The 19,329-nt window shown below is 43.9% G+C and overlaps 1 protein-coding gene across 1 annotated transcript; it reads left to right on the plus strand.

The window, feature by feature from the left end:
• The first annotated feature begins 12,604 nt into the window (after positions 1 to 12,604).
• Positions 12,605 to 18,944, plus strand: BHLHE40 (basic helix-loop-helix family member e40). Its single transcript, XM_043587986.1, has 5 exons — positions 12,605 to 13,444; positions 13,612 to 13,681; positions 13,940 to 14,047; positions 15,058 to 15,181; positions 16,466 to 18,944. Exons 1-5 carry the CDS (start codon positions 12,867 to 12,869, stop codon positions 17,320 to 17,322), a joined length of 1,737 nt encoding a protein of 578 aa, XP_043443921.1. The 5' UTR covers positions 12,605 to 12,866; the 3' UTR covers positions 17,323 to 18,944.
• The last annotated feature ends 385 nt before the right edge of the window (positions 18,945 to 19,329 follow it).

Genomic DNA, 19,329 nt, shown 5'->3' on the forward strand with positions numbered 1-19,329 from the left:
AGCCCAAATCAAGAGTCAACCAACCGAACGACCCAGGCACCCCTATTGATTTTTTTATATACTTAAAAGCTAAAATTTAAGGTTTGCTTTGTTTATTAACAACAACAACTAAAACTTATTAGGTTACTCTGGAAACTTCACCATGCTGGGGAAGGGCAACACAACAAGGTCAATGTTTTATTGGGCAAAAAGCTTAGGATTCCCAAATTGTTACCTTGCTGCTGGTTCCAAAAGCAATGGACGATTTGCATACGAAACCTTCCAGTCTTAGAATCTGAGGTCAATGTCAATATCTTTCGCAGAGAAAATTCTGCTCAGATATGCTAAGCAATTCTTGGCATTCTACTAATAAAAATAAATAGTATTGACGAACATTGAGTCATTAGTATGTGCCAAGCACTGTGAGAGTCTTTTTTTTTTTTTAATTTTTTTTTTCAACATTTTTTTATTTATTTTTGGGACAGAGAGAGACAGAGCATGAACGGGGGAGGGGCAGAGAGAGAGGGAGACACAGAATGGGAAACAGGCTCCAGGCTCTGAGCCATCAGCCCAGAGCCGGACGTGGGGCTCGAACTCACGGACCGCGAGATCGTGACCTGGCTGAAGTCGGACGCTTAACCGACTGCGCCAACCAGGCGCCCCCGTGAGAGTCTTTTAAACATATTTAATTTGATCCTCACAAGGACCCCATGAGATAGCTATCATTGTTACCTCATCTTACAGAAGAGTAAATTGAGGTTTTAAGTAACTCCCACAAGGCTCTCATCCTCATTGGTCTTCTTGCACCAAAGCACTGGTTCTAACTACTAAAAATATCATTCTGCTTTCTTGGACCTCTTTTTAAAAAAATTTTTTTAATGTTTATTTATTTTTGAGACAGAGTGTGAGTGGGGGAGGGGCAGAGAGAGAGGGAAACACAGAATCCGAAGCAGGCTCCAGGCTCCGAGCTGTCAGAACAGAGCCCGACTCGGGGCTCAAACTCATGAACCGAAAGATCATTACCTGAACCGAAGTCGGCAGCTTAACCGACTGAACCACCCAGGTGCCCCTTGGACCTCTTAATCTTTTTTATCATTCACCATTTATAAGTCCTTACTCTTTGAAAACACTGTGCTAACTGGCTAGAGGTCAGCTTCAACTTTATCTTTGCCATTGAAGAGGGTAAGGGCACTGCTCAAGAAAAGGAATCGGGTGGATAATATCTGAAGAAATATGATTTAAGCACCTAAGAGAACAAATTAATTTCCAGTTAAAACGCCCTTGTTTGTATGCAAAAATCATGGTAATTTATCAATAGTTCTTGTCTACTCATTAAACAATTGCCCCAGGGGACTAGCATGCAATAATTAGTTAGCCTAGTTCAAGTTACTTACATGCTTTAAAGTAATAAAATTGCCATCCACAAGCACCATGAGAGTAAAGTCATAAAAATTTTATTCACATAGTGTCTGGTACATAGAAAACTCTCAGTAAATGTTTTTGATTAAATAAATATTGCAATCCCTTAAATTCTCTTTAACTAGATGTCACCAAAACTTTAGATTATTTCCCTCTACATCTTTTTGAGTGGTAAAGTTTTATTAAATTGAATCTGTATCTTCAGCTGGTTTGTCATTATTTTCCAGATTTCTCCATGCTTTCTTCCTAACAAGGCAATCTGGACTGTAATCATCTTTGTTTGAGATTAGTACTGCATTACTAAGTTCAGAAACTGAAGGAAATTTTATTTTCTCTTCTACTGAGGTATTAATTAGTTCTGTAAAAAACACAGGACCAATAGCTAATATCGTAACTACAAAATTCCAATTGGTAAGTCTCTTTTGGTGAAAACAAATCTACCTGGCTATTGGAAGGAAAAGCGGGGCAGGGGAATTCAGATGCTCATTTGTAACCCCTTGAATATTCTCTGCAGTTGCCACCACTCCATGTACAAAGCCAAACTCTTGGCTGAGCCCTAAGGAGCTGCCCAAACCCTCTCCACAGGTCCTTTTTCCATCCTTCCCTCCTTGCAGCGGTGTTCCCAGGCCTCAGGCAGACACCAGAGCCATAAAAGGCCTGGTTCACTCCTTGAGGAATTTTTGGCTTTCACAAATTCCAGGGATCTGCAAACAACTGAGAGGCACAAAAGGGCTGGAGGAGATCTCCAGAGGGGCAGAAACAAGGGAGCAAAAGGCAAAGAGAAATCAGAAAGTTATCATCCAGGTAGTAGAGCAGGGAGAGATTTCCTTCAGTTCTCATACCTGTTAGCTTGGTTTTGAAGTACAGGTAAGATCTCAAAATTCTCAGCAGAGCTCAGATCTCAGACTTCGCGGAAGGGGAAGTCCTAATCTCACTCTGAAAACATTTGAAAGCAGCAGGGAAATGAATCTAACTAAAGCTATGACAGAGCCCTGGCCCAGCTCAATTACAGATCAGACTGACTCAGCCTTTCACAGAAGGGGCTTGCTCTTTCTGGAGGTAAATACTTACTTTCTGTTCTACTTTGCTTTCCTACAAAATACGAAGCACACAATAAAAATCTAAGACCTATAGGGGTGCCTGGGTGGGTCAGTCGGCTAAACGTCCGACTTCAGCTCAGGTCATGATCTGGCGGTCCATGAGTTTAAGCCCCACATAGGGCTCTGTGCTGACAACTCAAAGCCTGGAGCCTGCTTCAGATTCTGTGTTTCCCATTCTCTCTGCCTCTCCCCTGCTCATGCTCTCTCACTCCCCAAAATGAATGAATGAATGTTAAAAAAAAAATTAAAAAAGAAAAAAAAAAATCTAAGACCTACAGAAAACCAACAAAATGTGTCTTGTGGTTAATATATAAAAGAAGCAATAGAAGCAGATCCAGAAATAGCTTGGAAGTTGCGCTTAGTAGCAGACTCAATAGCAGAGGAACCTGAGCATTGGACAATAAGCTCAATAAATTCAAAAGGAGGTAGAAAAGTAGAAACAGAAACAAAGAATATATAGGATACGTAGAAAAAATACCAAGATGGAAGATTTAAACTCAACTGTATTAATGATTACCTCATATATAAATATATTAAACACTGCAATAAAAAGGCCAGGATTGTCAGACTGATATAAAAGGGGTTGTTGTTTCAAACAACCCAATATGTAAACGGTGTCCCAGAAATAAGAGAGACAACATGACAGAAGAAACCATTGAGGTTTTGTTAGCTAAGACTTATCAAACCTGATGAAAAATACCAACTTACAGAACCAGGAAACAGCACACCCCAAACAGAATAAATACAGGGAAAACCACACCTAAACAAATCATAGCAAAAATGGTGAAAAGCAATGGTAAGCAGTAAATCTGAAAGGGGATAAAAGGTATAAACATAAAGGATTGATGGTATGAATAACAGGTGACTTTTCACTGGAATTAGTGGAGGCCAGAAGACAATAGAATATCCTTAAAGTGCTAAGAAATGCACTTTAACAAATGCTAAAGACCTTTAAAAAAAAAAGTTTTTCTTGAGAGAGAGAGAGACAGAGTGTGAGCGGGGGAGGGACAGAGAGAGAGGGAGACACAGAATCTGAAGGAGGCTCCAGGCTCTGAGCTGTCAGTACAGAGCCCGCCATGGGGCTCGAACCCACAAACCACAAGATCATAACCTGAGCCAAAGTCAGACACTTAACTGACTGAGGTACCCAGGTGTCCCGAGACCTTTTTAAAGTAATATATGTGCATCTATATCTATTTATCTGCATGCATGATATTTTAAAATACTATTGAGTGTTTCAAGAAAAAAACCCCAATATATTATGAGGTTTATAATTTATGCAGAAGTAAAATGGAAATAACAGGAGCACGAAGGTTAAGAGGAGGAATAAATAGAATTATATGGTAAGATTCTTATACATCTATAAAGTTGTATAATACAACTTTGTTGTATAATAGTTGTATAATAGTATTTGTCAGCATGTTATTTGAACATAGATTGTGATAACTTAAAGATAGAGTATAATCTCTACAGCAGAAATTACCAAAGTATGGTCCCCAGATACACATCGTCATTGGCATCTGAGAACTTAGCAGACATGCAAATTTTTTTTTTAATTCACATCCAAGTTAGTTAGCATATGGTGCAACAATGATTTCAGAAGTAGATTCCTTAATGCCCTTTACCCGTTTAGCCCATCCTCCCTCCCACAACCCCTCCAGCAACCCTCTGTTAGTTCACTATATTTAAGAGTCTCTTATGTTTTCAGACATGCAAATTTTTGAGCTCTATCACAGACCCACTGAGTAAGAAACTCTGGGGGTATGGCCCAGAAATCTATATTTTAATAAGACCTCCAGCTGTTTTCTAAAGTATGTACAGTTTAAGAACCACTGCTCAGGAACAGCCACTAGAATATACCATAAAGAAGTATACTTAAAAACAGGAGATAAAATGGAATGCTTCAAAAATGCAATAAACCCAAAGGAGGTAGAAGAGTAGACACAGAAACAAAGAATAAATAGGGCACATAGAAAATAAACATCAAGATGGGAGATTTAAACCCAACTGTATTAATGATTACCTCTAATATGAATATATTAAATACTGCAATAAAAAGGCAAAGATTGTCAGACTGATACAAAAGCAACATGTGGCTTAATAATATATATAATTCAATTATAAAGACACAGATTGCAAACATAAGGGTAGAGAAACATATATCATTCAATCACTAAGTATAAAAAAGCCAGTGTGGGGGCACCTGTCTGGCTTAGTCTGTATAGCACGCCACTTATGATCATGGGTCATGAATTCAAGCCCCATGTTGGGTGTGGATCCTACTTAAAAAAAACAAAAAAAAAGCTTATGTAATTATATTAATATCAGACAAGGATAAAAGAATAATACTGGACTTCAGAATAAGAATAATACTGGAAGAAAAGAGGAAAAAATTTTAATGATGAGAATAAAATCATTGAGAAGACATATCAATCCTAAACATATTTGCAACTAATAACAGAGTTCCAAAACGTATAAAGAAAAAAAAGACAGAAATGGACAAATCTTCACTCATAGTTGAAGAGATTTTAATACTCTTGTCTCAGTAATTTTAGGACACACAGAGAAAAAAAAATCAGTAGAGAGGTCTACTTGAATAGCACTGTCAACCAACTCAATAAAATACCGACTTGACAAAATATTGTACCCAATTACAGAATACACATTCTTTCAAACCCACAGGGAACATTCATCAAGATAGATTATATGCTGGGTAATGAAAGACATCTTCATAAATGTCAAAGAATTAAAATCTAATAGAGTATGTTTTCTGACCCAATAGTAATAAAGTAGAAACCAACATAAAAAAGATATCTGGCATTACACACCTATTTGGACAAGCTAAAATTAAAACTAGTGACAACAGCAAATGTTGGTAGGGATAGAGAAAAACTAGATCTTTCATTCCTTGCAATTGTGAAGATAAAATGGTATAGCCTCTCCAGTAAATAGTCGGTCAGTTTCTTTACAAACTAAACATAAATTACTATATGACCCAGGAATTATACTCCTGGGCATTTATCTCAGAGAAGAAAACTTATGTCCACATAAACATGTGTAGAAAATTATTCACAGTAGACGGACTTCAAGTTGTATTACAAAGCTGTAATCATCAAGCCAGTATGGTACTGGCACTAAAACAGACACTCAGATCAGTTGAACAGACTAGAGAACCCAGAAATGGAGCACAAACGTATGGCCAACTAATCTTTGACAAAGCAGGAAAGAATATTCAATGGAATAAAGACAGTCTCTTCAGCAAGTGGTGCTGGGAAAACTGGACAGCGACATGCAGAAAAATGAACCTGGACCACTTTCTTACACCATACACAAAAATAAACTCAAAATGGATGAAAGACCTAAATGTAAGACAGGAAGCCATCAAAATCCTCGAGGAGAAAGCAGGCAAAACCTCTTTGAGCTCAGCCACAGCAACTGCTTACTCAACACGTCTCCAGAGGCAAGGGAAACAAAAGCAAAAATGAACTATGGGGACCTCATCAAAATAAAAAGCTTCTGCACAGCGAAGGAAACAATCAGCAAAACTAAAAGGGAACCAAAGGAATGGGAGAAGATATTTGCAAATGACATATCAGATAAAGGATTAGTATCCAAAATCTATAAAGAACTTATCAAACTCAACACCCAAAATACAAACAATCCAGTGAAGAAATGGGCAAAAGACATGAATAGACACTTCTCCAAAGAAGACATCCACATGGCCAACAGACACATGAAAAAATGCTCAACATCACTTATCATCAGGGAAATACAAAGCAAAACCACAATGAGATACCACCTCACACCTGTCAGAATGGCTAACATTAACAACTCAGGCAACAACAGATGTTGGCGAGGATGCAGAGAAAGAGGATCTCTTTTGCATTGTTGGTGGGAATGCAAGCTGGTGCAGCCACTCTGGAAAACGGTTTGGAGGTTCCTCAAAAATGAAAAATAGAACTACCCAATGACCCAGCAATTGCACTACTACATGTTTATCCAAAGGATACAGGTGTGCTGTTTTGAAGGGGCACATGCACCCCAGTGTTTATAGCAGCGCTATCGACAATAGCCAAAGTATGGAAGGAGCCCAAATGTCCATCGATGGCTGAATGGATAAAGAAGATATGGTATATATATACAATGGAGTATTACTTGGCAATAAAAAAGAATGAAATCTTGCCATGTGCAATTACATATATGGAACTAGAGGGTATTACGCTAAGCTAAATTAGAGAGAGACAAATATCATGTGACTTCACTCATATGAGGACTTTAAGATACAAAACAGGTGAACATAAGGGAAGGGAAGCAAAAATAATATAAAAACAGGGAAGGGGACAAAACATAAGAGACTCAAATATGGAGAACAAACAGAGGGTTACTGGAGGGGCTGTATGGGCTAAATGGGTAAGGGACATTAAGGAATCCACTCCTGAAATCATTGTTGCACAATATGCTAACTAACTTGGATGTAAATTTTAAAAATACATTAAATAAAATAAAAAAGAAAATATTCACAGTTTTATAATAACAAAAAATAGGAACAAGTCAACTGTCCTTCCGTGGGTGAATGGGTAAACAATCCATGCCATATCATGAAATACCACTCATCAAAACTTACTACTGATACACATAACCACTTGGATGGATCTCAAGAGATTATGCTGAGCGGAAAAAAAAATTTACCCCAGAGGTTAAATACTATATGATTCCATTTATGTATCATTCTTAGAATGAGAATATTATAGAGATGGAGAACAGATTAATGGTTGTCAAACATTAGAGATATGGGAGGAGAAAGGAATGAGTATGACTACAAAGGGATAGCATGAGGGGACTTTGTAGTAATAGGATAGTTTTGCATCTTGATGGTGGCAGTAGTTACATTAATCTATGCATGTGATAAAAATTTCATAGAACTAGAAACACGCACACACACACACACACACACACACACGTGAGTGCATGTAAAATGGGTGAAATCTGAAAACTGTCGGTAGATTGTGCCCATGCTAATTTCCTTGTTTTAACATTGTATTATAGACAGTAAAATGGTGCCAAGCAGGATGAGTGCAGGATAAATGCAGGATGCATACAACTTCTCTGTATTATTATTGTAACTTCCTATGATTCTATAATTACTTCAAAAGAGAAAGAAAAAAGTTATCTGAAAAATTCACAAAGATTTGGGAATTAAACATACCCTTCTGAATAACCTATGAGTCAAAGAAGACTGATAATAACTATTAGAACATATTTTCACCTGAATGATAAGTAAAACACAAATCCCACTATTGTGGGGTTCTGTGAAAGCAGTGCTTAGAGGAAAAATTTTAGCTTTAAATACTTACTAAGAAGAAAGGTTTAAAATCAGTGATATTACCTTACATCACAAGAAACTAGAAAAATTGGAGGAATGAAATCCAAAATAGCTAGAAGAAAGAGAATAAGAAAAATAAGAAAGAAAATTAATCAAATATAAAATGAACAAACAATAGAGAAAATCAACAAAATCAAAATTTGGATGTTTGTAAAGATTCATACAACTGATATAACTCTTAGCAAGATGATCAAGGGAAAAAAAAGGAAACACAAATTAACAAAAAAAATTTTTAAGAGTAAAAAGTGTTTATCACTATGGATCATATAGACATTAAAAGGATAAAACTTTATACCAACATATTGACAAATTCCAGTGAAATAGACAAATTCCTTAAAAAACAAAAATTACCAACTGAGAAAAAACAAAAAGTATATATCTGACACGTATTATAGAAAATGTATACATAGTAAAAACCTTCCCCCAAAGAAAATTCCAGGCCCAGGAAGCTTCTCCTGGGATGTAAGAAAGAAGCAGTACCAATCCTACATCAGGTCTTACAAAAAAGAGAAGGAATATTTCCCAACTTATTTTATGAGGGTAGCATTACTCTGATACTAAAACCTGACAAAGATTATGAGGAAAGAAAAACTACGGATGTATATCCTTCACAATCATAGACACAAAAATCCCCAGCAAATATTAGCAAAGCAAAGCAAATCTGGAAATAAAAATAAGGATAATACACTGATCAAGATAGACTTCTTCAGGAATTCAAGGTTGGCTTAACATTCAAAAGTAACATAATTCATGATATTAACAAAATGAAAGAGAAAAACCATACGAATTTCTCATTGGATGCAGAAAAAGCATTTGACAAATTCAACCTGCTTTCATGACAAACTCTCACAGAACTCTAGCAATAGAAGAAAACTTCCTTCACTGAACGAAGGAACTACATTTCATCAACATATAACATTATATGCATTGATGAAACTCTGAATATTTTTACTCCTACATTTGAGCATAAGGCAAGATATCCTGAATGGAGACATTTATAACATTGAATTCAACCAGGGCCAGCAGCCTTATGTAACATTTTTACAAGTGATTTGAAAGATATTCAGATACACAAATGCTATTGACTTCTTTCTGATGGGAACCAGCTAAAATTACAATACATCACTAGTGGAAAGAGCATGTTTTCAAACTGTGGGTTCAAACTGTAGGTTAGGATTTGCTGGTAAGTTGTAAAATCAATTTGTTAAGTAAAGACCAGAATACTTTTTAAATAAAATTGAGTAGACTAGCAAATACCAGAATTCATATATCAAGGGAATTTTGTTTTGTAAAATTTATGTCTGAAATACACTGAGCTGGCTTCTTCTTAAATGGTTTAAGTTTTTCTTTAAGTTAGCAATGGTTACTCAGGAGTAAGAGAGAGAGGGTAGTGGTGACTTATTGCTATAGCCCTGCCCTGGACTGGGCTGCCTTATGCTTAAATGTACTTAAAGTGTGTGTGTTTTTGTGTGTTTATTGGATCATAATGTATAAAAATGTGATATGTGAAATGTGATTTTAAAAATTTGAGGATTCATAAATAGGCAAAAAGTGATGATGTCTGAGCAAAAAAGGTGTGGGTAAATGCAGGAGGCTATGAGCTCCAACTTCTTACACAGGAAGGAACCTGGTAACAGTACAGACTCTTCCCAACACACAGCATCAGACCTTCAAAATGCTGAGTCTCAGTAGGAAAATAAAAGGAGACTCTTGTCCTTCTCTGTACAAAATTATGTTTTCTCTACATGTAAAAGAGACAAAACAGAGGGGAGAGCTACAAAATGTCACCATTACCCAGTGCAGCTGCTCAATGTTATAATGCACAACTCTAGAGGGTGCTCTCACACAGACTGTGATGTGAATGGCTCCCCCTAGAGTTGAACAGTACACAACACATACAACCCTACCAAGCAGCCAAGAATGTAGTGATTAAGAGTACAGGCTTTGAAGCCAAACAAACCTAGGGTCTAATTCCAGATCTAACCCTCTGGGGCAGGTTATTTAACCTCCCCGAGCCTCAATTTCCTTAAGAGCACACACGTATTCCTAGGATATAATTCAATGCCTGGCATATAGTGGTTCTCAATAAAGCTGTGTTAAATCAATGTAAGAATGAGCTAATAGCTGCCTTATAAGGTGGTGGTGAGTAAATGAATTAACATAGACAAAAGTTTTTACAGACAGTCTAAAAATTAAAACAGCATTAAACAAGTATCTACAAAAGCTGACAGAATGAAAGTTTAAGATTTTCCAAGGTGTAAAGACACAGGCTGGGAAGGAATTATTTTGTTTATTAATGAAAAAATAATCACAAGCTATTAAGAGAAGAAAAACTTTGGTAGGGTGGAGATCCTTTCCTTCCTTCCTTCCTTCCTTCCTTCCTTCCTTCCTTCCTTCCTTCCCTCCCTCCCTGCCCCCCACCTTTCTTCCTCCCCACTTCTCCTCCTCCCCACTTCTCTTCCTCCCCATCTCTCCTCCTCCCCTCCTCCCCCCACCTCTCTTCCTTTCCTTCTTTTTTTCTTGAGATATTTCTTGAAGCTTGAGAATACATTTGATACAAAAAGTAGGAAATGCATACATTTTGTTATTTCCAACTGTAGAACGGGTAAGGACACAAAGTATTGATAACATCAAAGCATCTAAGAATGACATTGAGGCTTGGAAGCTCAAATGTTTGAGTTCACGACTGGCACGGGGTGCGCGGCGTATATGACAGCTCAGGGACAAGTGTTCCTTCCTCCCCTAGTGCTTCTTTCCTGATGGAACTGTGGTTTTGATGCAGTCATGACAATTCTTCACCCGTATTAAAGTCACAATGAAGCAGGTCGCCCTAGATTGAAAGCGCAAACCCAGGGCAGGCCAGTCCCCCCCTTCTCCTTCTCTGCTGCCCACCTCCTGGCAGGAAGTTGAGTGCCGTCATTCCCTTCCTAAAGATGGCCGACAACAGAAACCACCAAAAGTACGTTCTGCGAAGGAAGGATCCCTGAGCCCCCAAAAGAGGTCACAAGCCAGTTAGCAGCTAGAAAAGGAGGCATTTCTCACACTTGCTAATGAGCTCGACGCTTGTGAAACATAAACAGGAAGTGGGAGCTCTCCAGAGCGACCTGGAGGAAATCCACTCCCAGTTTGGTCAAAGTGTGAATCCCAGTTCTCTAGGTTGTCAAGGACACTGCCAATTAAGACTGACACCCCCAAACTGCGCCCCAGGCTAAACTTCACCCAGTCCCAGCGGCGACCCCGTTTTTTTTTCAATCCTTCCCACAGCCAGGCCACTCAGCAGCGGGGTGACTGACCCGAGGCGCGGTGGGAACGGCTTACAGTCATCTCTCAACTCCCCGAACTTGCAGGGCAGGGCAGCACAGAGGTCAGTGAAATCCCCAGCCAGGCCTTATTTTAGTCATGAATTTCCACTGGCTCCCTCCTCTGACTGCATCAGCGCGGCTCACACCGCGGGCTTGGAGTTTCAGCTGTTTTCCCTGCTCCAGGCTGAGTTAGAAGGTCACGGAGACCGGACTTTGCCGGCGGAGGTAGGTGGGGGCCCCCGCCCGCGCACATTGCAGAGGTCTGGGGCCCCTTGCGGGAGGCCTTTCTGCGCCAAGCTGAGGGCAATGGGTTAGCTTCTTCCCCCTCCTCCTCTTCCAAGGCATCTTGGTCCGTATTAAATAAAATTTGAAAACAAAACAAACTTCTCTTTTTTTCTCTGCCACTGGCACCTCTATAATTTTCCCAGGGCCGCCTTCCCCTCATTGCCCAATTTATCCTCTTTCCAGAGGCTCCTGTAAATTCAAGGGTGGACTCTATTGGACTCCCAACAGTATCTCTAGCAACGGGCACAACGCCTGGCACAGAGGAGGGGGCTCAGCAAATGTGTACCCACTGAACGAATGCTAGGATTTCAATGTGATGGACAGATAGTTTGTCCTAGTCTCTCTCTTCCCTCCCGCTCTGGGTGCAGACAGCCAACAGCGCCGCCCAAGCTCCTGGCAGGCGGAGGGATGGCCCACCCTGGCGGGCACACCGCGTCCCGGTCCCCGGGGTCTCCGGCCCATGGCCGACGCAGAGGGGCTCGCAGTCGACTGCCCTGAGGCCGAGCCCCGGCCACGTGAAGCGTCACGCCCCGTGCTGCTGCGGGGCAGGCGTCGCCGCCGCAGTTGTGTAACGTTGCAGCCGGAGGGGAGGCGACCCGGGAGCCTCTGCTCTGGGGAGGGCAGGGGAGGGAGGGAACGCAGGGCACGGCGCCCGGTATCTTTCAGTGTTGGACTTGTCGAAGTCGGGTGGAGATGGGCACTGGGACACCCAGGGGGTACGCGCAAGAGGGTGCCCGCCGGCTGCACCCAGGAGCGAAGCTCCAGGGGAGCGAGGGGCCCGTGGCGCACACGCTCGGCGGTCAGGTGCGCGCAGCGTGCTCAGCGGCGGCCTCGGCTGCCCCTGCGCTTGGCTGGCGGCCCGCTTCCCATGGGGTGACATCCGCCCCGCCCCTAGGCCCCTCCCCACGGCGGGCAATTCCTGGACGCCCGGCTGAGGGGTGGGGGCGGGGAAGCCGGGACGGAAAGAAACACCAGCCTCTGGGGAAGGCAGGGGGGGCCGGGCGCCTCCCTCCGCTGCGCGCCGGTTCCTCGGAGCCGGCCGGGCGGGGGAGGAGGAAGAGGGTTGGGCTGGAGCGAGCGAGGGGATATTCCTCTCCCGGCTTGAGTCAGACGCGGGCGGATCCGTCCTCCCCCGTTCCCTCCCAGGAGACGGGAACTTACTTCATTTCCCTGGGGCAGGTTCGCCCACGTTACTAACCCCCCCCCCCCCCGGCCCCAGCGGCTCCCCGGCCCCTTCCAGCTTCCGCGCCCCCCACCCGGCTGGGCAGGACTCGGGCCGCGCTGCCACCCCCTCTTCGGGGAAAGGCAGCCGCAGCCGCAGACACCTGGGGGCCGGGGCTGGGGGTGGGGGCTCCCTCGCAGCCGCGGGAGCGTTGTCCAACACGTGAGACTCATGTGATGAAGCCGGGGGAGGGCGGGCAGGTCGCTCCTTCCCTCCCTGGCAGCGGCCAGACGTGCCTGGAGTCACAGGGTAGAACACGTAGCTCCAACCCACCCACTCGCTCCCATTTAACCCAGCCCGCAGCCTCTCCATTACTCCTCAGCTCGCCCCCCCCACCCCCCTCCGCCCTAACCGCCCCCCCCTCCGCGCTCCCTCCCGCCTCCCCGCCCGCCCCACTTCTCATTCACTTGGCTCGCACCGCGCAGACGGCGCAGGGAGCACACACCGCCAGTCTGTGCGCAGAGCCGGAGCCAGAGGCCGCGGGGACACCATGCACGCCCCCAACTGAAGCAGCACCTCAAAGCCGCAGCGCCCCGCAGCCCAGCGGATTTCAGAGATCAGACTCAGAGGAACCCTTGCGGAGAGACCTCCCGGAAGCCCCTTGCAGGACAGTCCTCACCCCGACGTTCCGCTACTGCAGACAGGAGTGCACAGTGGCCCCGGCTCGCCGCGCCATGGAGCGGATCCCCAGCGCGCAACCGCCCCCTGCCTGCCTGCCCAAAGCTCCAGGACTGGAGCCCGGAGACCTACCTGGGTAAGTTGGCACTCCCTGGCGCCTTCAAGCCTCGGCTCCAACCCTACGTTCTGCGCCGCTCTCAACTCGGAGCAGCTTCGGGCGCATCCGGGGGCTCTTACCCGCCAGGGCTCCTGCAGCCTGTGCGCACGCAAAGTCACGACCCTACCTGGCCCCTCTCCCTGCAGGATGGATTTTGCCCACATGTACCAAGTGTTCAAGTCGAAGAGGGGAATAAAGCGGAGCGAGGACAGCAAGGTAAGAACACCGCACCTCTCGGGACCCCAGCCCCTGGCGCGCGCAGTTTCCAAGAAAAGTTTTCTCACTTTGAGCTTGGCGGGGGTATGCACGGTGTGGGATCGGTGGTTCTATTAAATGCTTGGAGAAGAAGGGACAGAAAGTGGTTCTGGGTGTGACTTCGCTGCCCCAACTCTTATCCCGCTGCCGGGTGAGGGAGGAGAGGGGCTTCACTACCCGCTTGGTCTGGCGCCCACCGCCTCCCCGTGCGCCTCGCAGGAGACCTACAAACTGCCGCACCGGCTCATCGAGAAAAAGAGACGTGACCGGATTAACGAGTGCATCGCCCAGCTGAAGGATCTCCTACCCGAACATCTCAAACTTACAGTAAGTGAGAAGCTGGGCCCTCTCCAAGGCAGCTCTTCTGCCCAGAGGGCGGGCGGGGGTCACTCGCCGCCTGCAGGCCCCTCAGGGAACTGCAGAGCAGATGGCCGGCTCGGAGCTGGCGGGTGGCTCTGTTTGGGGGTACCCTTCCCCAGCCCTGGAATTTTCTGGCGTCCTCAGCAAATGAAGTGAGAACCACTTGGGCTTCTCCAAGTTGGCTCCAATACCAACTAGCCTTCGTTTTCAAGAGTCTAACCCTTTCCTTTCTGGTGATTTTCAGGGTTTTTTAGTTTTGCTGACTTGGGTAAAACCAAGCAACACACAGATTTTATTTACCCCCTTCTCGCCACCTTTTCCTTTTTAAAAATAAAGAGGACTTGTTTTTGGTGCGTGATTTCTATGTCCTGTCCTTTCTTGTCAGTAGCCAACGGCTTGGCAGCCTTTGGTTGGGGAAAGGGGAAAAAAATGTATTTAAGGAGGAAGTAAAAGGCTGGATGAGCTGCAAGTTATGAAAGGGTGTCAGGAAAGAAGCTAGGGGAAGCCTCTTGGCTGCCAGACACGGTAGAAGTCCCTCCTCAGGTTGACACCACGGCAGAGAAATGTTATCTCCGGATTCCCCTGAGTTAAGGTCAGCAGTGGCTGCTGGAGAAATTTATCTGTCAGAGCTGATGTAGCTGCCTCTTCCAAAATGCCTCCAAAGATAAATGACACTTCTTTTTTATTCTTTAATCAGAAGCATGTGGATATGTATTGACGTATACACACACACTTTTTAAAAACATCATCTCCAAACTTAAAACTAAATGTAGTCAACCAGGAAAGGCTGTTTCTTTCTTTCTTCCTTCCTTTCTTCCTTTCTTTCCTTCTTTCTTCCTTTCTTTCTTTCTTTCCTTCTTTCTTTCTCTTTCTTTTTTTTTTCTTTTTCCCTTTAGAGATGTTTCCCATTGCTAATAAGTGTCCCAGAGGTGGGACTTCTCAAAGCTCACTGCTGACTAAGGCTCTTTTTATTCCAGACTTTGGGTCACTTGGAAAAAGCAGTGGTTCTTGAACTTACGTTGAAGCATGTGAAAGCACTAACAAACCTAATTGATCAGCAGCAGCAGAAAATCATTGCCCTGCAGAGCGGTTTACAAGCTGGTGAGTGCCCGAGTCTGGTTACCATCACCTAAGAGTTGTAGCGCAAATAGCCTGTGGGCTCAACATCTGGTATAAGAAACATTCCTACAACAAATTGCTTATGCACGTTCGTCGGGGGAGATGTCATTTTATCTCTCCTAAAAGGTCAAACTTTTCATTTGGAATGTTGCTGTGTGCCACCTGGCATGAATAGGTATTAGTCAAATGATAAAATATTTCTGTGGCATTTTGGTTTAAGGGTTTCTGGGTTCTGGGACATTTTCCCCCTCCTGTTTAAAATGCCAAGGCACCTCTAATTTGTATCGTGGGTGTTTTACAGTCGGTCTTCCTCGTCCTCTTTCACTGGAGAATAAATCATGGGTATGCCCCAGTGTTTTCCTGTTTCTGTACTTCCTTATCACTCCGTGTGTGGTATGATCCTGGCAGGATGACAGCGGGAGTTTTTCCTGCATTTCATGTGGTTCCCTGAATAGCCACTAGGTATCTCGGTGCGTTGCACAATCTAATGAAACCACTGAAGTTTCATCATTAGTTTCTACTGACTTCCAGAGAATCACCGTCACCTTGTAACCTTCTAGTTTCACCCGTCCCAAATAATACTGAACAGACTGGGGAGAAGTTCTTCTACCCACTGCCTCGTTCCTTTCTTCTCCCCCATCTTTCCAAAACTAGTATCATGAGAATCCCCAAAACCTAGCAAGTGCTTTTTTTCTGCCAGTTCCCTCATGGAAAATAGGAAGATGAACTTACCTAATTTCTTGGGGGTTGGGGATAGAATACATGGAAAAGGCTTTGAAATAGCTTTGAAATGTAAAGATCCCAGCATGGCTGTAACTTTTATAATTGAAAATAAGCTTACTTAGGGGACATTGTTCCTTTATTCTTCATCTCATTTTTTGACTGGTCTCTGTGCAGTATGGTAGGGTTGATGTTCTGTAAAATGACTCTTGTTATAAACATAGGAGGATGCGGGAACAAGCTCTAAATTGAAAAAGAGGGAAAATAGTCCATCTCTATAAATTATGTTCTGTTTCTATGATGGGATATTATGTAGCCATCACAACTCATAGTTTACCTCTGGGTGGCAGGATAATGGGTTATTTTTGTTGTATTTATACTTCTCAGTGTAATCCACATTTTTTCTGAGATTACTTTTGGAGTTAGGGACACACATCAGCAGGTGCTGTTAAAAAAAAAAGGAAAGCTCTCAGTCTTTGAGGTATGGGATGTGGCTGAACCACAGGGCCTTCTGAAATGTCTTCCTTTGGATCTGTGTTGATCCAGGTGAGCTGTCGGGGAGAAATGTGGAAGCAGGTCAAGAGATGTTCTGCTCAGGTTTCCAGACGTGTGCCCGGGAGGTGCTTCAGTACCTGGCCAAGCATGAGAACACTCGGGACCTGAAGTCTTCACAGCTTGTCACCCACCTTCACCGTGTGGTCTCAGAGCTGCTACAGGGTGGTACCTCCAGGAAGCCGTCGGACCCAGCTCCCAAAGCCATGGACTTCAAGGAGAAACCCAGCTCCCTAGCCAAAGGCTCCGAAGGCCCTGGGAAAAACTGTGTGCCGGTCATCCAGCGGACTTTTGCTCACTCGAGTGGGGAGCAGAGTGGCAGTGACACGGACACAGACAGTGGCTATGGAGGAGAGTCCGAGAAGAGTGACTTACGTGGTGAGCAGCCGTACTTCAAAAGTGATCATGGACGTAGGTTCACCATGGGAGAAAGGATCGGTGTTATTAAGCAAGAATCTGAAGAACCACCAACGAAAAAGAGCAGAATGCAGCTGTCAGATGATGAAGGCCATTTCACTGGCAGTGACCTGATCAGCTCCCCGTTCCTGGGCCCGCACCCACACCAACCTCCCTTCTGTCTGCCCTTCTATCTGATCCCGCCGTCTGCAACCGCCTACTTACCCATGCTGGAGAAGTGCTGGTATCCCACCTCCGTCCCAGTGTTGTACCCAGGCCTCAACGCCTCTGCTGCAGCCCTCACCAGCTTCATGAACCCAGACAAGATCTCAGCCCCCTTGCTCATGCCCCAGAGACTCCCTTCTCCCTTGCCAGCCCATCCAGCCATCGACTCTTCTGCCCTGCTCCAGGCTTTGAAGCAGATCCCCCCTTTAAACTTAGAAACCAAAGACTAAGGGACCCTGCCACTCTGCTCTCTTTCCTCCCTACTTCACCCCCACCCCCCAAAGTGTGACTGCAGCAAGATTGTTCTAGTGTGTATGCTGAGATAATCTGAGGCATGGAGAGAAGATTTGGGGTACATGTGTGTGCACATGCACGCGTGTGCATTGGTGGGTTGGTATAGAACATTAAAGCTCCTTTTGGCATAGGGAAGATATGAAGGATTGCCTGACATCAGGAGATATAGGGGGGATTGTAGCAGACCTCTGGACTTTCCCCCACCCAGAAAATAGCCCCCTCCGATAACATACAAATCAGCTGGATATTCAAAAGCTTCAGACTCTTGGTCTGTGAGTCAGTCTTCATTTTGGGAGCCGGGTCTGTGGCTTTGAGAAAAAGGTACTTTCAAAAGAGGGCTTTCCAGAGCGCAGTTCCCAGCCAGCTCTTTGACCCCACCCTTCTCCCTTTTATTGTTGCCGTGACTCACCAAATGGGGAGAGGGCAGCCACACTGAGCTTTCTGCTAAGCGGTGAGGTAGCAGACACTGGCATAGCACGGTAGTGGTTTGGGGAGATTTCTACAGGTCTGCCCCCCACCCCTGCCTCTGATGAATAAAGAGAATGTAGTTCCCTACTCAGGCTTTCGCAGTGATTAGCTTAATAAGGAACTGAAAAGGGCCCCCTGATAAAGCTGAGCTGCCAGGGAAAGAGGGAGGAGTCCCTGGGGCCTCTGGCACCTGTTTCTAGGTCTCACCTAGAAAACAATCTCGCTGTCTGGAGAACCAAAGCAGGGTCTGAGAGACGCAGGTGCCTAAGTTCCAGTACCCCCAAAATGCATAAAGCCAAGTAACAAACTGCTACCTTCAACAAGCAGAGCTAGATTCGGGTTTCAGTTCTATCCTTAAAACCGCTTTTCACCAAGCTTAGCTTAAAGGCCTAACCAGCTCTCGGCACAGCAAGATCCTTTCTGCAGGCTAATTCCCCTCACCGACGGCATAGGGAGCGTCCTTATTGCTAAAAAGGATTCTGCCTCCTTCAAAGAAGTTTTATTTTTGGTCCAGAGTACTTGTTTTCTGACTTGTCCAGCTAGCCCTGCACCAGCTTTTCAAAATGCACTATGCTTGATCGCCGATCGTGTTTTAACTTTTTCTTTTCCTGTTTTTATTTTGGTATAAAGTCATTGCCTTTATTTGTAAAACTGTTATAAATATATATTATATAAATATATTGAAAGGAAAATGTTTCAGATGTTTATTTGTATAATTACTTGATCTACAAAGTGAGAAAAATGAATGTATCCCTGTTTTTGAAGAGAAGAATAATTTTTTTCTCTAGGGAGAGGTACAGTGTTTATATTTTGGAACCTTCCTGAAGGTGTGAAATTGTAAATATTTTTATCTATGAGTCAATGTTAAGTAGTTGTTTTAAAATACTTAATAAAATAATCCTTTTCCTGTGGAAGAGAAAGATGGTCTTTTGCATCTTTAAAAATAGCTCAGTCGTGTGATATGGCTGTCTCCTGCCCTCCCCTTTTGGCTGTAGGCAACAACTACTTAATCTTGGCATCATTTCATTCAGCTTTTAATGTGCCTCGTATTCAATCAGACAGAATAAACTTGGTCAATTTCGTAGGTAAATATTTAATTTGTTTTTTTTTAACTAACCCTTGTTAGAGGTTCATAGTCACCCTGTGCCTCCTTTCAGAGTTAAGCAAAAAAAAAGTACATTGTCCCCCACCCCAGCCTGTTTTTGACACGGTCCTTAAGAACTTGACAGAAAATCAAAATGTGGGATGGTTGGGCCTTAGGGTCTGGGGAGCTTGCTGGAGGGGGAGGCACATGGAGAAAAGATTTAATGGATTATTATGCAATAATAATTGGTGCTGGGGATAGTACCTCTGCCAAGCCAGTCTAACTTTTTTGAGTCTAGCAATGTCTAATGGATTTGCCATATCCTGCCTTATTGCTGCTGAAGGCAACATTCCATAATTATGTTCTACATCCTTCCTGGACTTCCTCTCAT

This window comes from Prionailurus bengalensis, chromosome A2 (assembly GCF_016509475.1).
Source record: "Prionailurus bengalensis isolate Pbe53 chromosome A2, Fcat_Pben_1.1_paternal_pri, whole genome shotgun sequence".
Classification (NCBI taxonomy): domain Eukaryota; kingdom Metazoa; phylum Chordata; class Mammalia; order Carnivora; family Felidae; genus Prionailurus; species Prionailurus bengalensis.

Excerpts from the sequence above, each read along its gene's own strand:
- BHLHE40 (XM_043587986.1), top strand. The coding sequence starts at position 12,867 with ATGAAGCCGGGGGAGGGCGGGCAGGTCGCTCCTTCCCTCCCTGGCAGC. Across the intron at positions 13,445-13,611 it reads GAGCCCGGAGACCTACCTGG|GATGGATTTTGCCCACATGT; the intron begins GTAAGTTGGCAC and ends CTCTCCCTGCAG. Across the intron at positions 15,182-16,465 it reads GCAGAGCGGTTTACAAGCTG|GTGAGCTGTCGGGGAGAAAT; the intron begins GTGAGTGCCCGA and ends GTGTTGATCCAG.